The sequence below is a fragment of the Danio rerio genome, chromosome 12, assembly GCF_049306965.1.
Source record: "Danio rerio strain Tuebingen ecotype United States chromosome 12, GRCz12tu, whole genome shotgun sequence".
NCBI classification, from domain to species: domain Eukaryota; kingdom Metazoa; phylum Chordata; class Actinopteri; order Cypriniformes; family Danionidae; genus Danio; species Danio rerio.
Window position 1 is genome coordinate 712,501 of NC_133187.1, and position 11,683 is coordinate 724,183.

The following is an 11,683-nucleotide window of genomic DNA, read 5'->3' on the forward strand; positions in this document are numbered from 1 at the left end:
TATATCAATAAAGTGTTTAGACTTGTAAAAACACTGCTGTAATACACTGAGCCACTAAACATTGCTCTTATGACGTTTTTCAACAGGAGGAATTACATCCAAACACTTCAGATATAGTCTGTGTTAGTTAATGCAAGACTATTGATGAAGTCCAGCATAACACTGTATGACAACGCTTCAGATGACTGATCTAGAGCCTACAGCTAATCAATCTGACAGATTCTGGAGCGCATTACAGCTCTAAATATAAATATAAAGATCTTAAATAAAACAAATACATGTATAGAGATGATATATAAGTATATAACTTTACTCACATGGGAAACGGAGGCCACGTGGATGGTTTGTGAGCACAATTAAGTGCACTCAGCATGCCATATCATCTAATAATTGTAGGAAACAAGTCCAAAAGGCAGTCGACTGTGTAAAGCCACATAAAACAACACAGAAATATGATAAATATGCCGAGTTCAGTGGCTAATCTGCAGGATTCAGCTGAGGTGACGTGACGGCGACCAACGAGACCTAGCTGTCACTCAAGTGGCCACGCCCTTAAATATGCAAACTTAGTATAACTTAATATAAATGAAACGGATGAGTTATAAAAAAATTCACCCCCTCACAGTTGTCATGAAGGGTGATATTACCTGTATTAACCTAAATCTGTTTTTGTAGCAGGCTGTAAACACCTTTTTTCTGCTGTAGAGTTGGCCATTCTAACAGTGGGCTCAATTGAAATTTGCTCTGTTTTGGAGCCAGGAGCGGCCAGGACTAGCGGAATTTCAGATGAATTGCAGTTTTAGTTACTTCCGTATTGGCTTCCTGAGAAAGAGCGGGAGGTTGCCGCTTGGTCGGCCCGCAGGCCATTTGTGTCCCCCTCTCCTCTTCCCTCCAGCCTGCAACTGACATCGAAAATATATCAAGATTTGCCCCCCGTATCCTCTGTTTGAATCACCATCATTGTTGTGCAGTCGCATATAGCCACCTGTGGTTTTGACCCCACCTACTGGACATTTAAAGTACTGCACGATGTGTTCAGGTTACTCTTGAGAGTAACACACGTGCAGATTCTTTGTGTGGCTGATTTAAACATTAAAATATATGTCCGTAAGTGCTCCATCTTAAACTAAATCTGTATTTTTGAAAATATTCAAGGGTCATTTGATTATAATCAGCTTATACCGCCTGTATTGTGTATCTTCATGGCTTACACGTTATGCTGGTGGTGTAAATATAATCATTTTGCTAAAATTCCATTCAGATGGCCTCATTTAAATTATTAAGAATTGTATAATATATTTGCATTAGTGTATGCGACATGGTGGTGCAGTGGGTAGTGCTGTCGCCTCACAGTAAGAAGGTTGCTGGTTCGAGTCTCGGCTGGGTCAGTTGGTGTTTCTGTGTGGAGTTTGCATGTTCTCCCCGTGTTGGTGTGGGTTTCCTCCGGGTGCTCCGGTTTCCCCCACAGTCCAAACACATGCGCTATAGGGGGATTGGGCAAGCTAAATTGTCTGTAGTGTACGAGTGTGAAGAGATGTTTCCCAGTGATGGGTTGCTGCTGGAAGGGCATCCGCTGTTTAGAACAAGTGCTGGATAAGTTGGTGGTTCATTCCGCTGTGGCAACCCCGGATTAATAAAGGGACTAAGCCGAAAAGAAAATGAATGCATGTGCATTAATAAAATGTGACTGCTGGCTGAATTGAACATGGTGAAATAAAAGTAAATATATATATATATATTCTCCCCCTCTTTGTTGTAGTTTTACAAAAAAGAAACAACTCAATCTGCTGTTCTTGTGCTATCTGTTAAATATTTGGTTAAGCAAAGATTGGGACAGAGTAATAATAATTTTTATTATGCCTGTTATTAAATGTAGTATTTTTCATAGCAGTTTAAACTAGCTCTTCAGTATTTACAATAAGAAACAGAAAGAAGGAGATCTGACTGCTTCTATACTCTATGTCCGAGTGCTTTCATTACATCAGGTTTCCACTTTTTTGCTGTGCTTGATTATTAATATCCTATGAGTTGTCAGTCACTGATATGCCCCCCGCTAATTTGGGTTTGAGACCCCTGGCTTAAAGTGACATTTAAAGGCTTAACTAGGTTAATTAGGCAAATCATTGAATAACAGCGATTTGTTCTGTGAGCAGTGGTTGTTTTAGTAGCAATAATAATAATACTAATAACAATAAGAGCATCAATAATAACAACAGTAATAATGTATGACTGTCATTTTCAACAGCTGCACTAATCTGTCACACATGAATCAAATGAATAACCTGTGGCTCATCTTCTGGTAGGATAAGAAATATGCAACAGATAAATACAAGGACATCTACACTGAGCTGAGCATCGTGCGGGCCAAAGCGGAGCGGGATCTGGGCCGCCTGCGGGAGCAGCTGCAGCTGGCCCACAATGCACTGGGGGAGCCGACGCTGGAGGACATGGAGCGCGGAGGATACGGTCAGTGCGGTCTCCACTCTGCCGCAAACATCCGTGTGTTCAGTGTGTGTTAATGCTGCTGTGTGTGTGTGTGTGTGTGTGTTTGCTTCAGATATCATGAAGTCCAAGAGCAACCCGGATATATTAAAGATGGCGGCAGCAGCGGCAAAACGCTCCGAGAGGACAATGAGGTCAAAGGTGAGCTTACAGACACCAGGGGGGATTAGATGGTGGAGGTGGAGAAGGTGATGGAGATGGAGAATTTGAAGAAGATGAAGCAAGAGATGGAGGAAATGAGGATTGAGATGTAATAATTGGTGGAGGTGGTGATGGAGAAAGTGATGGGGGTGGAAGTTATAGACATATTGATGGAGATAATGATGGAGGTGATCGAGGAGGAAGAGATGGAGAAATTGATGGAGAAAGTAAGTGATATTGATGAAGATGGAGAAACTGATGGAGATGGAGTTAGTTATAGAGAGATGGAGGAAGTGATGGAGAAATCGATGGATATATTGATGGAGATGGAGAAAGTGATGGATATAATGATGGAGAAAGTGATGGAGTTAGTTATAGAGGGATGGAGGAAGTGATGGAGAAATTGATGGATATATTGATGGAGATGTAGAAAATGATGGATTTAATGATGGAGAAAGTGATGGAGAAATTGATGGAGATGGAGTTAGTTATAGAGAGATGGAGGAAGTGATGGAGAAATTGATGAAGGTGGAGAAACTGATGGATACATTGATGGAGATTGAGAAAGGGATGGAGGAGTTGATGGAGTTAATGATGTGGATAGCGATGGATATATTGGTGGATGTGGTACTAGTGGTAGAGATGGAGATAGTGATGGATGTAGAGTTAGTCGTGGATGGAGAAATTGATGGAGGTGTAAATGTCATTGAGATGAAGAAAGTGATGGAGAGAGAAATTGATGGAGAAGGTGATAGATATAGAGTTAGTGGTGGAGTTAATGATGTGAATGGAGATGGTGAAATTGATGGAGGTGGAAGTACTGATGGAGATGGAGAAAGTTAGGGATGTTGATGGAGATGGAGAAAGTGACCGAGACTGAGAAAGTGATGGAGAAATGGATGGAGGTAGAAGTAGTGATGGAGGTAGATGTGGTGAAATAGGTGGAGATAGTGATGGAGAAGGTGATGGAGTTAATGATGTGGATAGAGATGGAGATAGTGATGGATCTAGAGGTAGCGATGTGAATGTAAAAATTGGTAGAGATGGAGAAGGTGATGGAGAAACTGTTGGAGATGGAGTTAGTAATAGAGAGATGGAGGAAGTGATTGAGAAATTGATGGAGGTGGAGAAACTGATGGATATATTGATGGAGATGGAGAAAGTGATGGAGTTAGTGATAGAGAGATTGATGGAGATTGAGAAAGGGATGGAGGAATTGGAGTTAATGATGTGGATAGCTGGATATATTGGTGGATGTGGTACTAGTGGTAGAGATGGAGATAGTGATGGATATAGAGTTAGTCGTGGATGGAGAAATTGATGGAGGTGTAAATGTCATTGAGATGAAGAAAGTGATGGAGAGAGGAATTGATGGAGAAGGTGATGGATGTAGAGTTAGTGGTGGAGTTAATGATGTGAATGGAGATGGTGAAATTGATGGAGGTGGAAGTACTGATGGAGAAAGTTAGTGATATTGATGGAGAAAGTGATGGAGAAATGGTTGGAGGTAGAAGTAGTGATGGAGGTAGATAGGGTGAAATTGATGGAGATAGTAATGGAGAAGGTGATGGAGTTAATGATGTGAATGGAGATAGTGATGGAGATGGTGGTAATGATAGAGATGGAGATAGTGATGGATCTAGAGGTAGTGATGTGGATGGAGAAAGTGATGGAGAAATTAATTGAGATAGTGATGGAGGTGGAGTTGGTGATGGAGTCAGTGATGTACAGTTATAAGAGCACACACTGCCCTCCACAGCTCCTCCTACTTCTGTTGTGATGGTGCATTATCTCCATCCGAACTCCATCTGTATGTAGGAGAAAGCCTGACAGCTAGTGCCAAGACAAGAGTCCACTGCGCATTCCCTTCCCTAACACACTGTGTCTGTCTGTGTGCGTGCGTGCGTGCGCGTGTGCGTGTGTGCGTGTGTGCGTGTGTGTGTGTGTGTGTGTGTGTTTCCTCTATCTTCCCTCTTCTCAGTCTGTGAGTCGTGATGTGCCCTGCGACAGCTAAAGGCGTGTAGGTAAAGCCTGTGGAGGCAGAGCTGCACGATACAGACACATCATCAGAAATAAGTTCATCAGTAAACACTTTACACCAGAGCTGTCCAAACTCAGTCCTGGAGAGCCGGTGTCCTGCACAATTTACCTTCAATTTAGAATCTTCTAGTATACCTAGTAAGAGCTTGATTAACTAGTTTGAGTGTGTTTAACTGGTGTGGTTAAACAACTAAATTGTGCAGGACTGCGGCCCTCCAGGATCAGGGTTAGGAGTTTTACAGCTGATCTAGACCAGTGCAGAAGCATCATCAGATCATCAGTGATTATCAATCGATATCTATGTTAATATTCGACATTCATCAGCTCTGTCAAACTGCACTTGGAAAATCATTAAACTAAATCAAATGTATATATCTGATGTGTTCTGTAAATACTCCCAGTGTTTGTGACCAGTCAAGTATCAAATAATAATTGTTATTAATAGCAGTTGAAATATTTAAAAAGGTGAGAAATGTATATCAGCAGCGGAACTGTTCTGCTGTAAAGAAGTGAAGCATTATGATATTATAATATTTGCACTGACTTCATTACTACATTTTCAAGTGTTCAGTTAAGTGTGTTATGATGCAAACATATGTGTTAGTGTATGTAGACTCCTTGTTGCTTTACAGGCACGAAGCACATGCTATAACACACACAGGAACAACATGCTTCACTATGAAACACTAATAAAAGCAGCTGAATATCAGTAATAATCATCATTTAGTGATATCGTGCAGCTCTACAGTGCCTGAATGTGCATCTCCTGCTCATGAGTTATGCATTCTGAAGATTCATGCAACCTCAGGCAAACCAGTGGCCTTCTTTTGCATCGTGTGTAACGGTTCACAAGACTCAGTTCAAAGCGGTTCACCATCTGATCTCACTGTAGGATATTGTCACCTTCTACTTTTATTCATCACAGACTTACACCCTACAATGAGCAGTGAAATGCTTATGAAATCGTTCGCGACCTCAGACCAAACAAACAAAAATAATATCAATAGGAATCTACATCATGCAGTATAATAAGAAGTAAAAACACAGACAGTTGTAGATCTAGAAGTAGACCATACAGCTATAGAAATAAGAAGAGATGGAAATATAGCTATTTTCATTCGGCTTAGTCCCTTATTAGAGATCACCACAGCGGAATGAACTGCCAACTAATCCAGCATATGTTTTACACAGCGAACTGGGAAACACCCAAACACACTCATACTCTATAGACAGTTTAGATGATCGATTCCCCTATAGCGCATGTGTTTGGACTGTGGACCAGAGCACATGAAGGAAACCCACGCAAACACAGGGAGAACATGCAAACTCCACACAGAAACACCAACTAAACCAGCCGGGACTCGAACCAGCGACCTTTTTGCTGTGAGGCACCACTGAGCCACCGTGCCGCCCCAAATTTACAAACAAATGTAGAAAACATGCAGCACATTCACAACCACATAATATTTGAGCAGGGTGTGTGAAAATGTGCATCATTAAATCCCTAAAACACAAGACACTGAGTTGGATATCAGCAAAATTAATTGACGATTTAGAAATAGGTTTTTATTATTATTATGGTTATTATTATTATTATTATCATTTCAGTCCATTACTTTGAAAAAAAAATGTCTAAAAAAAATAACAAAAATAAAAATAAAAATCCAAATAAAATAAAAAAATAATAATAATGCAAATAAAATTTAAATTTTATTAAATAAAATATAGTTTAAAGAAATTACAATTGTCCTTGTGCTTTTTTAGCCTTTTTATTTTTCAGGCTGTTTGATCAGAAGCAGTTGATATGGCTGTGTTCTGAGATCCCGAGTCAGCATAATGCTTTAAAACACATATCGTGCTTCATTTAACTCCTCACTGATCTGCTTCATCACATATTGTGATCGAGTGTGAATGGTTGCATCCCTAATCCTGCATGTGTTTGTGCACAGCTGATAGTGGATGAAGGGCTGTTCATGTCATCTCATGGTTCATCAGACGCCGGCCGTTCAGTAAGATTACAGAAATGATGCACAATAAGAGTTTGTGGTGATCCACAGCATGTGGGTTTGTGTTTGGCGCTCAGGGTTTCACTGGTGGCACAGATTCCAGCTCTGTCTATTTACATTAGTCCTGCACCATATCAGTGGGAAAACAAATGACATTGCCATATATTGTTTTTCTGAGATATACAGTTGAGTTATTCACCCTCCTGTGAATTATTTTTTCTTCTACACTCACTGGCCACTTTATTAGGTACACCTTATCAGTACCGGGTTGGACCCCCTTTTGCCCTCAGAACTGTCTTAACTGTCTTCGTGGTGTAGATTTAAGAAGCTACTTGAAATATTCCTCAGAGATTTTGCTCCATGATAGCATCACACAGTTGCTGCCGATTTGTCGGCTGCACATCCATGATGCCAATCTCCCGTTCCACCACATCCCAAAGCTGCTCTATTGGATTGAGCTCTGGTGACTGTGGAGGCCATTTTAGTACAGTGAACTCATCATCATGTTCAAGAAACCAGTCTGAGATGATTGTCTTCTGCTGCTGTAGCCCATCCGCCTCAAGGTTGGACGTGTTGTGTGTTCAGAGATGCTCTTCTGCAGAGCTCGGTTGTAGCGAGTGCTTATTTGAGTTACTGTTGCCTTTCTATCAGCTGGAACCAGTCTGGCCATTCTCCTCTGACCTCTGACCATCAACAAGGCATTTGCGCCCACAGAACTGCCGCTCACTGGATATTTCCTCTTTGTCGGAGCATTCTCTGTAAACCCTAGAGATGGTTGTGCGTGAAAATCCCAGTAGATCAGCAGTTTCTGAAATACTCAGAGCAGCCCGTCTGGCAGCAACAACCATGCCACGTTCAAAGTCTCTTAAATCCCCTTTCTTCCCCATTCTGATGCTCGCTCTGAACTGCAGCAGATCCTCTTGACCATGTCTACATGCCTAAATGCAGTGAGCTGCTGCCATGTGATTGGCTGATTAGACATTTCCATTAACGAGCAGTTGGACAGGTGTACCTAATAAAGTGGCCAGTGAGTATTTCAAATATTTCCCACATGATGTTGAACAGATTCAGGAGTTTTTCACTCACCCCATTGGCAGAATATTTATCTTTTTCCTTCATTTTGACTCATTGTTTCTGGCCGTGTGTTTGTGCTTGTCTGTAAAATGCTTCTTGATTTAAGAATTTGTCCATATTTTAAGCAGTTGTGCATATGTTTATATGAGGAATCTCTTGCTTTTCTGATTGCAGAGTCTTAAAGAAGGCCTGACGGCGGAGCAGAGGCTTCACTTGTTCGACAACAAGGACACGAAGGACTTCTGACACTACAGACTCGCTGCATGCTAATAAAACTCAGCGTATTTTAGCCCAGTAATTAATCACTTAGACTACACACACACACACACACACACTGGTCACCGCTTGTATTAAACATGGTCTGAAGTTTGAGTTTTATAGTCTGAGTTACTGTGACCTCCTCTGTTCTCATGGCCGTGTCTTAATGTAAATACTTTAGTTTTTAACGAAGCGTGCGTACACTAAAGCTACTGTTTTAACTCTGGAGTACGTGATCATAACTACACTACAGAACTGCGCACATTCCCTCCAGCTCTCCGTTGTCCAGCGGGATTATGCGTTCGTTAGTTTTGCATTATTAATTCTGCTTGCGTTATTAACTGCTGAATGTGACCAAATGACGACCGCACGGGTTCCAGCTGGTCTAGAAGCACAGCTATATAATGTAATGATGCGTCACGCTCCACTCACGTCAATGGGAGTTCCTTTCGTTTCTTGGAGCTGATAAATCCTGTAGTGTTGTTCAGTGGCAGTCCTTTGTATTTATTTAAATGTTATGATTTCTTTTTTTTTTGTCTCACATTTCCAGTCATCTATATACATTATTGTAAATATACTGCTAAAAATGTACACAAACTGACAACAAGGTTTATTAGCAATAAATATTTTTGCACCCTCTTTGGCACTGCTTCTCATCTCTAGCTTATTGTTTCATCACAGCGTTAGTGAGCTCATGGATGATGGTCAGTTTGAAATGGTGAGTAAATTGCTTGGCTGATGATGATGATATTATTTTGGGGGGTTTGATGATGCAGATATCACACACTTACAAATACGCTGGTTCCTCTTTAAAGGGGCTGTAAGTGTTTGACTCTTCTGCATCATAAAAACTCCATAATGTGTGTGCAGATATTTCAGAATCATGCTGAGTGAACAGTGTTTATCTGAAAAACAATTCTGAAGTCAGATATTCTGCTTTGAACATGTGTATAATGTGCCAGAACATCTGTCTTTGCTTCTTTTATTCCAGGTTAGCCAGTTATATTTCAGCACCGCAGGAGTATTTCATTCATTCAGTCAGAAAAAGCTCTCAAAGCATGCGCCTGTGACTGAAATGCGCCCTCTGGTGGACAGAAGCAGACTCTAAAATGAGATGCAGATTCAGAGTTCCACATGAGGTGGTTATTAATTAGCAAATAGTATAAATATTATGAACGTAAACATCAGGTGAGCAGGTTACAATGTAGCCCGGTGTCCTAAACATACTTTGTCACCTTAGAATTATAAGATTCTATCTGACGTTTTTGTCAAAATTGAGTTAACATATCTTTATTAACCAGTTGAACTCTGCGGACCTGTTACCGGGTCTGTGACGTCATCGACTTTCGCTTTAAGATTTAAAGGGCCAGCATTGAGCCAGACTGCCTTAAGTGGTTTCGTTTGTGTAGAATCTCTATTTTATGCACAGATGCATCACTTTGGTTTTTATTCCACTGTACAAAGGTGATGTGCATAAGTAATGCTTTTATATGTCTGATGTGCTCCAAACACAGTGAATTATGTTTGATCAAACAGAAGAATAGTGAAATATGAACACAATGATCGCTCCTGTGGCTTGTACAGCACCTCTCATCAGTTGGAATACAATAACTTCTGCATAGATTATGGTGGAGACATTTCTCTTTTTTCCTATGTTTACAGACATGTGCAGGAACCACCAACATTAATCACAGCACACTAGACCACACACAACCTAAAAGAGACACTTCTAAATTTGAGTTTATAAAATAAATACAAAAAGCGCCTCTTTTTAGGTGTTTATTATAACACAGACAACATATACAGATATTATAAACACTTTCAATAGTGTTTTATGAAAATTCAAGGGGTTTTCTTTAAAATGATGCCAAATTTTTGCATTTTCACCTCTGCATGTGGATTTGGGAAGCTTTTACATTTGGGTAGGCAAAATGCAGGCGGAAATCCCAAAATAACAGCAGAGTTTAACTGGTTAATAGGCTTTACATTATGGGATGTTTTTTTATATGTTGTTTACATTTTAAGACTTTTTATTTTAAAAAAGCAAATGGTGCACACATACTGTTTGCTATGGGATGCAAAAACTTTAAAGCTCATTATCTCAAAAATCATTCAGAATGAAGACAGAACCTTAAAACTCCAAGGTGATGACTTGTCAACCCTCCCGCTTTTCCAGTATTTTCACCGTATTTTCAATCTTTCAATGAAGAGTGGCAATAAACATTAAAGAGCTGATCGTCCCTATACGCAACCCATACTGCCGAACCACCAGCAGACGGCCCGTGCTCTTTAATGTGAATCTGTTCTGTGCTTTCGCTTTAAGGCATGGAAATACTTTGAAATGAATATAGAAATTGCAGAATTCCCTTTCCTTTACAGGCCATTTAGAGTGGAGTGAGCGTCTGGGTTTTGGGTGCGTGTGTGAACAGACATATAAAGTTAGTCAGAATTATTCGCCCCCCTTTAAATTTTTATTTCTTTTTATAAATATTTACCAAATGATGTTGAAAAAATTTAGGAAATGTTCACAGTATGTCTGATAATATTTGTTCTTCTGGAGAAAGTCTTATTTGTTTTATTTCACCTAGAATAAAAGCAGTTTTTATATTTTTTAACACCATTTTAAGGTCAATATTATTAGCCCCTTTAAGCTATATATATATATTTTTTTTTTTTTGACTGTCTTCAGAACAAACCATCATTATACAATGACTTGCCTATTTACCCTAACCTGCCTAGTTACCCTAATTACCCTAGTGAAGCCTTTACATGTCACTTTAAGCTGTATAGAAGTGTCTTGAAGAATATCTAGACTAATATTATTTACTGTCATCATGACAAAGAGAAAATAAATCAGTTATTAGAGATGAGTTATTAACACTATTATGATTAGAAATGTGCTGAAATAATCTGCTCTCCGTTACACAGAAATTGGGGGAAAATAAACGGGGGTAAATAATTCTGACTTCAACTGTATATATAATTAATAAATTAATAATAATCACATCTAAAGATGTCAATTTTGGTTGGTTTTCTTTTAAACGCAACTAATTTTGTCTTAAATGAGCATTAACAGTTAGAAAAGCAGTCGAATGCCTTCATTTTAGATGTGTGTGTGTGTGTTTAAAGAGACACCTCTGTTATTTAATGTAATCAAAAGAAGAATCTTAATATGAGATTCATGCGCTGCTCTTTAATCTGAATGTGTGAGTTATACAGTGAAGAAAAGGTTCATGAGATTTGATAACGGCTCCATATCACTCCACTGAATGCATTACTTTACAGCTACAACAGTCAGAAATCACAGCAGAACACAACAGGAGGAGGAGGAGATGTGGAGGACACTAGAACAGCACACAGGAGACGCTTGAGGAGGACACACACCTGACTAATACACTCCGGGTAAAACATTTCTACTGTAGATTCAGCTCTGGGAGCCAGAGTTTAAGCAGAATAATGACCTCCAGGATGGGGAATTGTTAGATATGAATGCATCTCAGCTGTGCATTATTGTCCAATCAGGGCTTGCAAAATGTCTAAATCGCTGGAAGCCTTGTGGCCTGAATAAAATAAACATTTACTGAATGAAAATGTATACATTTACAATCTAATACAGAGCTTTTCTTGATATGCCTTGTTTTGTGTGTCTGTCTGTCTGTAAA

At 39.7% G+C, this 11,683-nt stretch overlaps 1 protein-coding gene across 17 annotated transcripts in view; it reads left to right on the top strand.

Annotated features, from left to right (window-relative positions):
• The window catches only part of mprip (myosin phosphatase Rho interacting protein), a 288,081-nt gene that overhangs the window by 54,556 nt on the left and 221,842 nt on the right, over window positions 1-11,683 (top strand). For 3 of the 17 annotated variants that reach the window (XM_021480198.3, XM_073917978.1, XM_073917982.1), the window contains 4 exons: window positions 2,304-2,466; window positions 2,558-2,643; window positions 4,625-4,667; window positions 7,938-8,660. The exons of 1 other annotated variant lie outside the window; for it this stretch is intronic. In XM_021480198.3, coding sequence (XP_021335873.1) covers window positions 2,304-2,466; window positions 2,558-2,643; window positions 4,625-4,657 — 282 coding nt within the window. In that variant the 3' untranslated portion in view covers window positions 4,658-4,667; window positions 7,938-8,660. Of the gene's footprint in view, window positions 1-2,303; window positions 2,467-2,557; window positions 2,644-4,624; window positions 4,668-6,632; window positions 6,693-7,937; window positions 8,661-11,683 lie in introns of those variants that run through there. 13 more of the 17 variants (XM_021480197.3, XM_073917977.1, XM_073917981.1 and 10 more) reach the window with 5 other exon arrangements.